The sequence below is a fragment of the Hypanus sabinus genome, chromosome 6, assembly GCF_030144855.1.
Source record: "Hypanus sabinus isolate sHypSab1 chromosome 6, sHypSab1.hap1, whole genome shotgun sequence".
Lineage (NCBI taxonomy): Eukaryota > Metazoa > Chordata > Chondrichthyes > Myliobatiformes > Dasyatidae > Hypanus > Hypanus sabinus.
In genome coordinates this window covers 139,167,985-139,183,516 of record NC_082711.1, presented here as the reverse complement: position 1 = coordinate 139,183,516, position 15,532 = coordinate 139,167,985, and the positions used below count along the sequence as shown (strand labels likewise).

Here is a 15,532-nt window from a genome sequence, read left to right as displayed (position 1 = left end):
GATTCAATTATTTTTGATTTCTCTGCTAGCAAGTGGGAACCACAGTTGCGTATCCTCAAACATCACATGTCACACACAGATGATGAACCTGAGCACAGGCTGTGCCCCAGCCTTGCCAGTTCTCCTCCATAAAGCCAATGAATGACATATGGGAACGGTTCCCATGCTCACACCTCTTTCCTCCCACCCTTTGGGAATCTAAATGTGGAACTGTCCCAGTGCTTGTCACTAAGCTAATAGATACAGGTCCCAGAATGAATACCCAACCACCACAGAGCTTCTTTGTGAGTGCCAGGGTGCTATTTAGATGATAGCACCTTTTAATCAGATGAGAAAGAGGATTCCTTACAGTTAATCATCCAAGTTTCCCACCTTGCTGGAGTTGGAGGGGAATGCCATGGAGATTAGCTTTAAAGTTTAAAGAAAAAATAAAAGGAAATTTTACGATGACACAGCAATTGTTTGCAGAATTTCAGATGGTGACAAAGAGGCACACAGGAGTGAGATAGATCATCTGGTTGAGTGGTGCCATAACAACAACCTTGCACTCAATGTCAGTAAGACCAAGGAACCTGACTGTGGGCTTCAGGAAGGGGAATTCAGGAGAACCTGTGCTCCTTTGTGCACTAGTAGCAAAAGATGTGTGCATGTGCACATCTTAGAGAGAATATTGGTATCATGGTTAGCATTATAACTGGTTGCAGCTCTGTATGGAGGGGTGACTGCACAGAAGTGATAACTCTTCACTGGCCACCTATTCTCCATCCACTGTTGGTGTGGCAGATGCTGGCTCAGTGGAGCAGATAAACCACTCCTGCTCCAGTTCCTTATTTTTAGAAAGAATATTAAAGAAGACTGTACGGCAGCACAGCTAGTACAACTGCTGACATCATTAAGGACTGCCATTCCATGGTTAAGGACCTCATCACCTAGGTCATTGCTACCATCAGGAAGGAGGTACAGAAGCCTGAAGGCACACACTCAATGATTTTGGAACAGCTTCTTCCCCTCTGCCATCTGACTCCGAATAGACATTGAACCCATGAACACAACCTCACTAATTTTTTAGTTCTATTTTTGCACTACTTATTTAACTATTTTCTAAATGAGAGAGAGAAAGAGAAAAAGACTATAAAAAGCAACAAATTTCCCGACGTATGTTGATGATATTAAACCTGATTCTGACTCTCAGCATCTGAGAGCCAGGTTCAGTTCTGACCTCAAGTTCTGTCTTTGTCAAGGTTACACAGTCTCCTTGTGAATAAGCGAGTTTCCTCCTGCATCCTGAAGATAGGTTTCTTGGTTACTTTAAATTGCCACCAGTGTGTTGGTGACTGTTAGAGTCCAGGGGAGTTGATCAACGTGTGGTGAGAACAAAATGTAGGATTAGTGTAAATGGGTTGTTGATGTTCAGTGCAGACTTAGTTATGCTGTCTCTCTATGAAAGCTGTTAACATCACAGCTGGGTGACCATCAATCAGAAGTGACACTAATTAGAAAGGCTGGTTATCCAAAATTGTTGCATTCAGCATTCTGAAGCTTGTAACGTGCCTAGTCAGCATGTTCCTTATACGTAAGTTAGGCTTTGTTGCAGTGGCTTGAGGCCCAAGGTGAAACAGAAAGTAATGTGGACACACAAGGGAGGTCAATTGAGAGTCATATCCATGATGGAACAAGCTTGAGGGGGCAGGTACCAATCTGTGCCACCTCATTCTTCCATGCATCATTGTGAGTCGTAGAATCTCTGGCCCTCAGCCCAGCTGCCTCTATTTTCACTACCCCCCAAATATTTGTCCATTCACACTCACCTCATCCCTACTGTTCTCAGTCAAATCGTACATTTCACGTTCATTTTATACATAACAGTCATTCCCCTACCATGTGCCTGGCTGTGAGTTTTAATGTTCCTGGAGGTGCATTCCTGGTGCCCAAGCTGGTGACCTCTCCCAGCTTGTATCCTTTGCACAATAAGTATACCGTTTTGGATACTGTTGGTAGGGATGACCTACCAGGGACAAGTTGCAGTGGTCGCGTCTCTTGCTCCAGGACTGGACTCTCAGCTCAGAAGGGAAGGAGGGAAAAGAGGAGAGCAGTAGTGATAGGGGATTCGATAGGAGGACAGATAAGAGGTTCTGTGGGAGAAATCGAGAATCCTGGATGGTCTGTTGCCTCCCTGGTGCCAGGGTCCGCGATATCTATATAGAGTTCTCCATATTCTCAAGAGGGAGGGTGAGCAGCCAAATGTTGTGGTCCATGTAGGGACCAATGATGTGGATAGGAAAGAGGAGGTCCTGCAAAGAGAGTTTAGGGAGTTAGGTGCAAAATTGAAGGACAGGACCTCCAGGGTTGCAATCTCAGGATTGTTACCCATGCCATGTGCTAGTGAGGCTAGAAATAGGAAGATAATACAGCTAAATACGTGTCTAAGGAGTTGGTGCAGGAGGGAGGGCTTCATGTTTCTGGACAATTGGGCCTTGTTCCAGGGAAGGTGGGACCTGTTCCGATGGGACAGGTTGCACCTGAACTGGAGGGGGACTAATATCCTTTCAGGAAGGTTTGCTAGTGCTGCTCTGGAGGGTTTAAACTAGATTTGCAGGGGGAGGGGAACTACAAAGTGTTAGAGCAGATAGTGAGGTGGAGGAGGATAATGGTCATGTGAGAACTGCAAGTATAGTGCATGGAGTAAAGCCAGATCTAACATATAAACAGGACTTGAGCAAAGAGAAGCGGAATAAAGGGTGTAAAAGTAGTAAGGTAGAAGGGCTAAAGTGCATGTACTTCAATGCAAGAAGTATCAGGAACAAAGGTGATGAACTGAGAGCTTGGATACATACATGGAATTATGATGTAGTGGCCATTACAGAGATTTGGCTGGCACCAGTGCAGGAATGGATTCTCAATATTCCTGGATTTCAATGTTTTAAAAGGGATGGGGGGGGGAGAAAGGGGAGGAGGGGTGGCATTACTGGTCAGAGATACTATTAGAGCTACAGAAAGAGTGGATAATGAAGCAGGATCCTCTTTTGAGTCAGTATGGGGGGGAAGTCAGGAACAGAACTGGGGCAGTTATTCTATTGGGAGTATTCTGTAGGCCCCTGGTAGCAGCAGAGATACCGAGGAGCAGATTAGGAGGCAGATTTTGGAAAAGTGCAAAAATAACTGGGTTATTATCATGGGTGACTTTAACTTCCCTAATATTGATTGGCACCTGATTAGTTCCAATGGTTTAGATGGGACAGAGTTTGTTAAGTGTGTCCAGGATGGATTCCTGTCACAGTATGTTGACAGGCCGACGAGGGGGAATGCCATACTAGATCTAGTATTAGGTGATGAACTGGGTCAGGTCACAGATCTCTCAGTGGGTGAGCATCTGGGAGACAGTGACCACCACTCCCTGGCCTTTAGCATTATCATGGAAAAGGATAGAATCAGAGAAGACAGGAAAAATTTTAATTGGGTAAGGGCAAATTATGAGGCTATAAGGCTAGAACTTGTGGGCGTGAATTGGGATGATGTTTTTGCAGGGAAATGTACTATGGACATGTGGTCAATGTTTAGGGATCTCTTGCAGGATGTTAGGGATAAATTTGTCCAGGTGAGAAAGATGAGGAATGGTAGGGTGAAGGAATCATGGGTGACAAGTGAGGTGGAAAATCTAGTCAGGTTGAAGAAGGCAGCATATATGAAGTTTTGGAAGCAAGGATCAGATGGGGCTATTGAGGAATATAGGGTAGCAAGGAAGGAGCTTAAGAAGGGGGCTGAGAAGAGCAAGAAGGGGGCGTGAAAAGGCCTTGGTGAGTAGGGTAAAGGAAAACCCCAAGGCATTCTTCAATTATGTGAAGAACAAAAGGATGACAGGAGTGAAGGTAGGACCGATTAGAGATAAAGGTGGGAAGATGTGCCTGGAGGCTGTGGAAGTGAGCGAGGTCCTCAATGAATACTTCTCTTCGGTATTCACCAGTGAGAGGGAACTTGATGACGGTGAGGACAGTATGAATGAGGTTGAAGTTCTGGAGCATGTTGATATTAAGGGAGAGGAGGTGTTGGAGTTGTTAAGATACATTAGGATAGATAAGTCCCCGAGGCCTTATGGGATATTCCCCAGGCTGCTCCATGAGGCGAGGGAAGAGATTGCTGAGCCTCTGGTTAGGATCTTTACGTCCTCATGGTCCACGGGAATGGTACCGGAGGATTGGAGGGAGGTGAATGTGGTCCCCTTGTTCAAAAAAGGTAGTAGGGATAGTTCAGGTAATTATAGACCAGGGAGCCTTATGTCTGTGGTGGGAAAGCTGTTGTAAAAGATTCTTAGAGATAGGATCTACGGGCATTTAGAAAATCATGGTCTGATCAGGGACAGTCAGCATGGCTTTGTGAAGGGCAGATCATGTCTAACAAGCCTGTTAGAGTTCTTTGAGGCAGTGACCAGGCATATAGATGAGGGTAGTGCAGTGGATGTAATCTACATGGATTTTAGTAAGGCAATTGATAAGGTTCCATATGGTAGGCTTATTCAGAAAGTGAGAAGGCTTGAGATCCAGGGAAGTTTGGCCAGGTGGATTAAGAATTAGCTTGCCTGCAGAAAGCAGAGGGTTGTGATGGAGGGAGTACATTCAGATTGGAGGGTTGTGACCAGTGGTGTCCCACAAGGATCAGTTCTGGGACCCCTACTTTTCGTGATTTTTATTAACAACCTGGATGTGGGGGTAGAAAGGTGGGTTGGCAAGTTCACAGAGGACACAAAAATTGGTGGGGTTGTAGATAGTGTAGAGGATTGTCGAAGATTGCAGAGAGAATTGATAGGATGTAGAAGTGGGCTGAGAAGTGGCAGATGGAATTCAACCCGGAGAAGTGTGGGGTGGTACACTTTGGAAGGACAAACTCCAAGGCAGAGTACAAAGTAAATGACAGGATACTTGGTAGAATGGAGGAGCAGAGGGATCTGTGGGTACATGTCCACAGATCCCTGAAAGTTGCCTCACAGGTAGATAGGGTAGTTAAGAAAGCTTATGGGGTGTTAGCTTTCATAAGTCGAGGGATAGAGTTTAAGAGTTGCAAGGTAATGATGCAGCTCTATAAAACTCTAGTTAGGCCACACTTGGAGTACTGTGTCCAGTTCTGGTCGCCTCACTATAGGAAGGATGTGGAAGCATTGGAAAGGGACAGAGGAGATTTACCAGAATGCTGCCTGGTTTAGAGAGTGTGCACTATGATCAGAGATTAAGGGAGCTAGGGCTTTACTCTTTGGAGAGAAGGAGGATGAAAAGAGACATGATAGAGGTATACAAGATATTAAGAGGAACAGATAGAGTGGACACCCAGGGCACCACTGCTCAATACAAGAGGACATGGCTTTAAGATGAGGGGAGGGAAGTTCAAGGGGGATATTTAAGGAAGGTTTTTTATTCCGAGAGTGGTTGGTGCGTGGAATGCACTGCCTGAGTCTGTGGTGGAGGCAGACACACTAGTGAAATTTTAGAGACTACTGGACAGGTATATGGAGGAATTTAAGGTGGGGGGATATACGGGAGGCAGGGTTTAAGGGTCGGCACAACATTGTGGGCCAAAGGGCCTGTACTGTGCTGTACTATTTTGTGTTCTATGTTTGGCCAAGTATCCCAGGCAGTTATGAAGTTCAACATTTCATTACTAATACCCTACCAGAAGTAATTATGTGGTTTGTTTCAGGTGGCACTTATGTCAACTATGTGTGCAAACTGCTTTCCCAGCAGTGTATTTAAACAATTGTCAGCCTACTTGATTACAATCTTATACTTGTGATAACCATTGCCAGTATTAAAATGGTTTTGCATCCAATAAACTGGAGTGCTTCGTATTAGAAACACAAACACAAGGAAATCTGCAGATGCTGGAAATTCAAACAACACACACAAAATGCTGGTGGAACGCAGTAGGCCAGACAGCATCTATAGGGAGAAGATCCTGGCGAAGGGTCTCGGCCCGAAACTTCGACTGTACTTCTTTCTATAGATTCTGCCTGGCCTGCTACGTTCCACCAGCATTTTGTGTGTGTTGTTTTATATTAGAGTTGGGTTTGGTATACTCCTATTGGCATTGTTCTCACTTGCTCCCTCAGCAGAATTAAAGAGGTGCAGCTCATTGGGTCAGAAGGCCTGTTCCGCGCTGTATCTCCAAATAAACAAACAAGCAACTACAAGGTCAAGGTCATGCCTACAGATTGAACTGTGTTTTGGGTGTGGAAACAATAAGCAAATTATGTGATAAATCGAAAGGATGCAAACACAAACCTAAGCTTCCTGATACTCATCACTAAGGCTACGTCAACACTACAACGGATAAATCTGTAACCGAAGCTTTTTCTCTTCGTTTTTACCCTCCGTTCACACTAAAATTGTGATTTCATCCCCCAAAAACTGATATTTTCAGAAACGCTCTCCAGTGTGTGTAATTTTGAAAACGCCGGATTGGCCAGAGCAGTGTGGACGGGGTAACTGGAAAAATCTAAAACCGCTGTCATGACATGCTGGAACAGATGGTGATGGCAGCTTGCTATTTCATTGTTTTCTTGAATGCAACCTAACAATTTCAGAACAGACGGCAATGAGACTGAAGCCAGAAGAATTAGAAATTTACTCACCAAATACTTTAACCCATAACTTACTGATTAAATAAGTATATTCACTTTGCCCTGTTTTCTGTCCTTGCTCGTATAAAAGTGGTTTATCTATTTATGCAAGTACTTCTATAGGGATGTGTAACAACCTAATGTAACATTGTATGGAAATACAAGATAATACTGATGCAGACAGGTTTTATACATTTAACAAGGGGCTTTATTAATGCAACAGAGTTAGTCAGTTTTTCAATGTTCGTCATCAGCCGGGTCAATCTGTCCATGAACTCCCTGTCGGTTGCCTCCATACGCTCAAGTATTTGTTTTTTTTAGTTTTAAGTCTTCCTGCATGACAGCCAACAGCTGTCCATCTAAGTTTTTTTTGTCTGTAACTGAACAAACGTGCACCAACTTTCATGGCGAGATTCGACACCATACATGTCGCTTGTATACAGTAGATGTGTCCTGTGCATTCGCAGTAGGAGGAGATTCGCCAAAATATCCGTTTAAATATGGACAGAAATATTTTCAAAAACGCTTAGTGTGGATGCCTATCATTTTTACGTGAAACCGGCGTTTTCAAAATTATCCGGTCTATTGTGGACGTAGCCTAAATCTTCTATTCCACTAAATTTCTCTTCGCTCACTTAAGACTTTAATACATTAACAGAGTATTACTTGAATTTTGTGTATTGGGTCAATTGTTATTTCCACAACAATTGATTTTGCCTTTCCTGAAAGTAATTATCACTTACTCAGCTAATTAGTACAACTGTTAACTGCCACTGTTAACTTGTTTACTTTTCATTACAACATGAATAATTTGTCAAACTAGACATAGACATTTAAAAAACAAAAAAACTAAACATGAAATTCTGCAGTGGCTGAAAATTTAGAGCAATATGCAAAATGCTGGAAGAACACAGCAGGTCAGATAGCATCCATGGAAATAAAGAAATAGTTGACTTTTCAAACTGAGAATTTTCATCAGAACTGGAAAGGAAAGGAAAAGATGCCAGTCTGAAAAAGCCTATAAGATACTGAAGCAGAATTAGGCCATTTGGCCCATTGAGTCTGTACCGACATTTCATCATAGCTGATCCAGTTTTCCTCTCAGGCCCAGTCTCCTGCCTTCTCTCGTATCCCTTCATGCCCTGACCAATCAAGAATCTATTGAACTCTGACTTAAGTATACATAAAGACTTGGTCTTCACAGCTGCCTATGGCAAAGGATTCCATAGATTCACCACTCTCTGGCTAAAGAAATTCCTCCTCCTCTCAGTTTTAAAAGAACACACCTCTATTCTGAGGCTGTGTCTCTGGTCTTAGGCTTTCCCACTATAGGAAACATCTTCTCCACACTCACCTATCGAGGTCTTTCACCATTCGACGAGTTTCAATGAGGTCACCCCTCATTCTTCTGAATTCTAATGAATACAGGCCCAGAGCCATCAAACATTCACAAGCCATTCAATCCTGAAATCATTTTTGTGAACCTCCTTTGAACCCTCTCCAGTTTCAGCACATCCTTTCCAAGATAAGGGGCCCAAACCTGCTCACAATACTCCAAGTGAGGTCTCACCAGTGCTCTATAACATTTCAACATTAGATGCTTACTGTTATATTCTAGTCCTCTTGAAATGAATACTAACATTGCATTTGCCTTCATCACCACCGACTCAACCTGCAAATTAACCTTTAGGGAATCCTGCACAAGAACTCTCAAGTCCCTTTGCACCTCAGTTTTTTTATGTTTTCTCTCCATTCAGAAAATAGTCAACCCTTTCATTTCTTCTACCAAAGTGTATGACTGTACACTTCCCAACACTGGATTTCACTTGGCTTTTCATTTCCCATTTTCCTAATCTGTCCAAGTCTTTCTGTGGTCTCTCTACTTCCTGAAAACTACCTGTGTCTCCAGCTATCTTCATATCATCTGCAAACTTTGCCACAAAGCCATCAATTGCATCATCCAAATCATTGAAATCTAACATAAAAAGAATCGGTTCCAACACAGACCTCTGTGGAACACCATTAGTCACCGGCAACCAGTCAGAAAGGATTCCCTTTATTCCCACTCCTTGCCTCCTGCCAATCAGCTACTGCTTTATCCATGCTAGAATCTTTCTTGTAATACCACAGGCTCAAGGCTTGTTAAGCAGCCTCATATACGGCACCTTGTCAAAGGCCTTCTGAAAGTCCAAGTACACAACATCAACTGATTCTCCTTTTCTATCCTGCCCGTTACTGCTTCAAAGAATTCCAACAGATTTGTCAAGCAAGATTTTCCCTTGAGGGAATCATGCTCACTGCTGCCTATTTTATCATGTGCCTCCAAGTACCCAGAAACCTCATCCATAATAACTAACTCCAACATTGTCCCAACCACTGAGGTCAGACTAACTGGCCTATAGTTTACATTCTTCTGCCTCTCTCCCTTCTTGAAAAGTGGGGTGACATTTGCAATTTTCCAGTCTTCTGGAACCATTCTAGAATCTAGTGATTTTTTTAAAAGATCTTTGCTATGCCTCCATGATCTCTTCAGCCACCTCTTTCAGAACTCTGGGGTGTACACCATTTGGTCCAGGTAACTTATCTACCTTCAGAACTTTGTTTCCCAAGAACCTTCCCTCTAGTTATAGTAACTTCACACACTTCATGACCCCTGACACCTGGTATTTCCATCATACTGCTCGTGCCTTCCACAGTGAAGACTGATGCAAAATACTTATTCCACCTTTCCGCCATTTTATTGTCCCATTACTACTTCTCCAGCATTGTTTTCCAGTGATACAATATCCACTCTCACCTCTCTTTTACACTTTTGATATTTAAAGAAACTTTTGGCATCCTCTTTAATATTGCTGGCTAGTTTACTTTCATGTTCTATCTTTATCTTCTTAATGACTTGTTTTATTTCCCTTCTGTTGGTTTTTAAAAGCTTGCCAATCCTCTAACTTCCTACTAATTTTTTTTATTATGTGCCCCTTCTTTGGCTTTTATGATAGCTTTGACTTGTTAGCCACGGTCATCTTTCCCTCAGAATACTTCTTCCTCTTTGGGATGTATGTGTATATATATATAATGCTTTCCGAAGTACTTACAGAAATTCCAGATTGCTGCTCTGCTATCATCCCTGCCAGTGTTCTTTTCCAATCAATTCTGGCCAACTCCTCTCTCATGCCTCTGTAATTCCCTTTACTCCTCTATAATACTGATACATCTGATTTCAGCTTCTCCTCAAATTTCAGGGTGAATTAAATCTTAGAACTTAGAACATAGAAATTTACAGCATGTTACAGGCCCTTCAGCCCACAATCATATTATGTTCACTTTCCCCTAAGGGTTCCTAGAGCTCAAGCTCTCTAATCAATTCTGGTTCATTGAACAACACTGAACCGCAAGCTGCTCTAAAAAGCCATCTCACAGGCACTCTAGAAATCTCCCCCCCCCCCCACCCACCCCGGTAATCCAGCACCAACCTGACTTTCTCAATCTACTTGCATGTAGAAGTGGCCACGACTTCCCTTCCTCCACCATCAACTCTGCCCTCAAACGCACCTCTCCCATTTCACACACATCTGCTCCCACCACATCTGCCCACTACCCCACTCGGGATAGGGTTCCCCTTGTCCTCACCTACCACCCCACCAGCCTCCGGGTCCAACATATAATTCTCCATAACTTCCGCCACCTCCAACAGGATCCCACTACCAAGTACATCTTTCCCTCCCCCACTCTTTCTGCTTTCCACAGGGATCGCTCCCTACGCGACTCCCTTGTCCACTCATCCCCCCCATCCCTTCTCACCGATCTCCCTCCTGGCACTTAACCTTGTAAGCGGAGCAAGTGCTACACCTGCCCTTACACTTCCTCCCTTACCACCATTCAGGGCCCCAGACAGTCCTTCCAGGTGAGACGACACTTCACCTGTGAGTCGGCTGGAATGGTATACTGTGTCCGATACTCCCGGTGTGGCCTTTTATATATTGGTGAGACCCGACACAGATTGGGATACCGTTTCGCTGAACATCTATGCTCTGTCTGAGAAAGCAGGATCTCCCAGTGGCCACACATTTTAATTCCACATCCCATTCCCATTCTGATATATCTATCCATGGCCTCCTCTACTGTCAAGATGCAGCCACACTCAGGTTGGAGAAACAACACCTTATATACCGTCTGGGTAGCCTCCAACCTGATGGTATGAACATGGTTTTCTCTAACTTCTGTTAATGTCCCTCCTCCCCTTCTTACCCCATCCCTTATTTATTTATCCCCCCCCCCTTTTTTTTCCTCTCTCTGCCGCTCTCACAATCACTCTTTGCCTGTTCTCCATCTCCCTCTGGTGCTCCCCTCCCCCTTTCTTTCTCCCTAGGCCTCCCATCCCATGATCCTTTCCCTTCTCCAGCTCTGTATCCCTTTTGCCGATCAAATTTCTAGCTCTTAGCTTCATCTCTCCCCCTCCCATCTTCTCCTATCATTTCGGATTTCCCCCTGTCCCTCCCACTTTCAAATCTCTTATTACCTCTTCTTTCAGTTAGTCCTGACGAACGATCTCGGCCTGAAATGCCGATTGTGCTTCCTCCTATAGATGCTGCCTGGCCTGCTACATTCTATCACCATTTTGTGTGTGTTGTATGACTATTGTAACATTGCTCTTTTGCCATGCATTTTCTATCTCCCATTGTTATTTTGTAGGCTACTTCTGTACTACTGTTTGGGGTTCTGTAAACAAATCTCACCAGTCTTTTTACCTTTTCAGTTTCTTAGCTCTGTCCACAATGATTCAACACCTTCTGACCCTATGTCACCTCTTTTTAATGATTTGATTTCATTTTTACCAACAGCAACACCTCCCCCTGCCTTCCTGCCTATCCTTTTGATACAATGTGAAGCCTTGGACATTAAGCTCCCAGCTTTAATCTTTTTGCAATGATTCACTGTGATGCCTACAACATCATACCTGCCAATCTGTTACTGTACTGCAAGTTTATCTACCTTATTACATGTACTGCACGCATTCAGATACAATATCTTCAGTTCTGTATGCACCCTTTTCGAATTTGTCCCTTTTACACGTAACTCGTCCTGTTGACCGCAATTTTGTCCTATACTCGCTACACATTGCCTCTGTTTGTAAACCAGCTCCCTCATCTTCAGCACTGTTATCCTCCTTTCCTACGATACTACTTGCATTGAAATATATGCAGCATATTAGTTGCAGCATGCTCAACCTTTTAATTCCTGACTTTGTCTGAAGTCTTACCAACATCTGCCTCCACACCTCTCCACTAACTGTTCTGGCACTCTGGTTCCCATCCCCTTGCAGGTCTAGTTTTAACACCCCCGTGCAGAACCAGCATACCTTTTTGTTAGGATATTAGTTCCCCTCCAGTTCAGGTACAAACCGACCCTTCTGTACAGCTAGGAGGTGAAGCCAGATGTGTGGGAAAAGTAAAGGGCTGGAAAAGAAGGAATCTGATGGGAGAGGAAAGCGGACCATGGGAGAAAGGGAAGGGGGAGGGGAATAAAGGGTTGCTGGGGTGGGTGATGGGTAGGTGAGGAGAAGAGGTAAGAAGCCAGAGTGAGGATGAGAAGAAGAGGAAGGGGGAGCTGAAACAAATTGCCGGAAGGAGAAATCAATGTTCATGTCATTGGGTTGGAGGCTACCTAGATGGAGTATGTGGTTCTGCTCCTTCACTCTGAAAGTGGCCACATCGTGGCAGAAGAGGAGGCCATGGATTGATATATCAGAATGGGAATGGCAATAGGAATTAAAATGGTTGGCCACCAGAAAGTTCCACTTTTTCTGGATAGTGCAGAGGTGCTTGACGTCCCCCAATTAATGTCAAGTCTCAGATTTTTACTGCAATATCACTTTACTCCTTATAACTACCTCTGTTGTACAGGAGGTTCAGATTTAAACTCAGACTTGAACTGTATGATACAACTCTCAGTACTGAATTCATTTTACATGTTGTTCAACTGAAAATTTATGAATTTCAGAACCATTTTTAAATAAAATTTAAATAAAGCTCTGGTAGCACTTTGTGTACCCAATTATCCCCCTCCAGCAACCTTTCCTTCACATTCCCCTCCCCCACCTTGCTCCATTTGTTCTTTTTTCCTTTCTTTGTTTCTCTGCCACCATCCGTCATTCACCTGCCTGTCTCCCAGCTCCATCCTCACTCACCTTGGAATCCTTTTTTGCCATCTCACCTCTCCCCTCTCAGCATTGATGTAGGGTTTCAATATGCTGAGTTCTTCTAGCAGATGGTTTGTTGCTCCAGATTCTAGCATCTGCAGTCTCTTGTGTCAAATGAATTAATATCTACAGCTGGGAGGAAGATGTACATTTGTTCTGAGATCAGAGATCTACCCGTAATGTACAATAATGTTTTTATTTCTTTCTCTCCCCTCAGCAATGGCCGATGTACCTGGTGGACTATGGTGCAGTCAACATGCAGATCCAAGGGCCTGTAAATTTTTAAGCAGCACCTTTCTTCAAACCAAGCATGACTGAAAATAAGAATATGTAATTATGTACCATAATTGTATAGTATAAACTGTAATATTTCCTTCTAGAATGCATCCTGATTTTTACACTGTCTCCATGTGATCAAGGGCTTTAAATAAATGTGTTGCCTTGCATTCAAGCAAACTGGCTGTTGTGTTTGTGATGAGAGTTCACAAAGCTGATCTAATAGTGAACCTTGAGGCATTCCATCAAATCAAATATCCTGAACTATTTCAGTCAACTTCTCAGGCCCAGTGATCCAGGATCAATCCTGACTGTACTATCTATCCCAACCTAATGTCAACTACTTGAATGAGAAAGAATGACAAGGTGGAGTCTTCAGGAAAGTCAGAGACATTTTGAATAATCTCACTCCAGAGACGTTTGACGAACTATGCCTTGAGCTCCACAATGTGGGTGCAGACTCAAAACTGGTTCTAAAAGGGATCATTTTACTGATAGTGGACTTAGTTTTTGCGTTCTCACTGTGCCCGTCTTGGTTTCCTTTCATATTCCAAAGATGTTCCAAAGAATATTCATATTCTAAATTGGCCATTGTGAATTGTGTCTGTTGTGAAAGTAAGTGATAGAATCTAGGGGGAGATGATGGGAATGTGGGGCAAATACGTTACAGGAAAAAATAGTTCTATGGGCTGGTACTGACTCAATTAATCACATATCCTCCTTTGTTTCATTGAAATATGAAAAAGGATTTTGGACTGATTTTTTATTGCAGACTTTTTTTTTCCACCCAAACTGGACCCGTTACAATTTGCCTACTGACACAACCAATCAACAGACAGTTCAATAGCCACTGCTCTACATACCATCCTTACACATCTGGAGAAGAAGATTGCTTATGTGAGAATGCTGTCCTTGGACTACAGTTCAGCATTCAACATCATAATTCTATCCAAGCTCAATAGGAAGCTCAGGGACCTCAGCCTTGACCCTGCCTTGTGCAGCTAGATCAGGGGTGGGCAAACTTTTTGACTTGAGGGCCACAAAGGGTTCTAAAATTTGACAGGGGGGCCGGACCAGGAGCAGATGGACGGAGTGTTTTGGTAATACACCTCATAAGAGAAAATAAAATATCATGGGATATGTAGAAAACATGTGCTTTAATTTCAATTGAAAATGAACAAATGCATTACAACAAAATATCTGTCTTTGAAGTCCCATGGTATTTAGCTATTTATTGAAATGTCTTTTAAAAGACTGAAAATTAAATGAATAAAATACAGCTTTTTTTAATAGTAACAGTTATTATTTTAAAGCACTGAAAATTCTGTTATCCTTCAAGATATTATCATCATCACTCTCCTCCTGACTGTCTTTATTTCAAAAACGGTAGGAGATGCAGGTCTACTTGTCTTGCTCCTTCTTATTCAATTGTCCCCTGTGCCAAAACTCAACAACGACCCGCACAATGACAGAACAGTGAGAGCGCACCAATATGCGGAGCTCTGTGCTCGCAAATCCCCGCAGGCTATCTCCCTTAGCCGGAACGCTGGCTAATTGTGAGCCGGTTCGGATGTGCCAGGAAATGGGTCGCCACAAGGTCACAAAGTAAAGCACAAATGTGGAGTAATACGCTGCACCTCAACAAAGGTCAATGTATATAGAGTGCGTCATCTATTGGGAAAACGCCAGAATTGCGGGGAAAAAACGTTAACAAGGTTTATTAATATAATTTCATCAAGTTCTGCGGGCCGGATTAAAAAGCTTAACGGGCCGCATATGGCCCGCGGGCCATAGTTTGCCCATGCCTGAGCTAGATCCTGGACTACCTGTCAGATCCCCAGCAGGTGGTAAGAGTGGGCTTCCTCACCTCCACCCATCTGACTCTCAACACAGGAGCCCCTCAGGACTGTGTACTAAGGCTCCTCATTTACTCCATGTATACCCATGACTGTGTTGCCACCCAGAGCTCTAATCTGCTAATTAAATTTGCCAGCGAAACTACATTGATTGGCCTAATCTCAAACAATAACGAGGTGACCTACAGGGGAAGAAGTCATGTCTCTGACACAGTGGTATTAAGAAAACAACCTCTCCCTCAATGTCGCTAAAACAAAGGAGCTGGTTGTGGATTACAAGAGGAATGGAGATGGGCTAACCCCTATTGACATCAATGGATCCAGGGTTGAGAGGGTAAACAGCTTTAAGCTCCTCAGCATCCATATCACCAAGGACCTCGTGTGGTCTGTACACACCAGCTGTGTGAACTGTACCTCCCTTAATTGCAGGACTCTGCAGAGAGTGGTACGGACAGCCCAGTGCATCTGTAGTTGTGAACTTCCCATGATTCAGGACATTTACAAAGACAGGTGTGTAAAAAGGGCCTGAAGGATCATTAGGGACCCGAGTCACCCCAAAAGCAATCTATTCCAGCTGCTACCATCTGGGAAATGGTACCG

General features: G+C 43.5%; 1 protein-coding gene across 6 annotated transcripts in view; it reads left to right on the top strand.

Annotated features, from left to right (window-relative positions):
• The window catches only part of gtf2ird1 (GTF2I repeat domain containing 1), a 202,936-nt gene extending 189,682 nt beyond the window's left edge, over positions 1-13,254 (top strand). For all 6 annotated transcript variants that reach the window (XM_059973054.1, XM_059973053.1, XM_059973056.1 and 3 more), the window contains one exon: positions 13,018-13,254. In XM_059973054.1, the coding sequence (XP_059829037.1) occupies positions 13,018-13,086 (69 nt within the window). In that variant the 3' untranslated portion in view covers positions 13,087-13,254. The remainder of the gene's footprint in view (positions 1-13,017) is intronic.
• Positions 13,255-15,532: the final 2,278 nt, after the last annotated feature.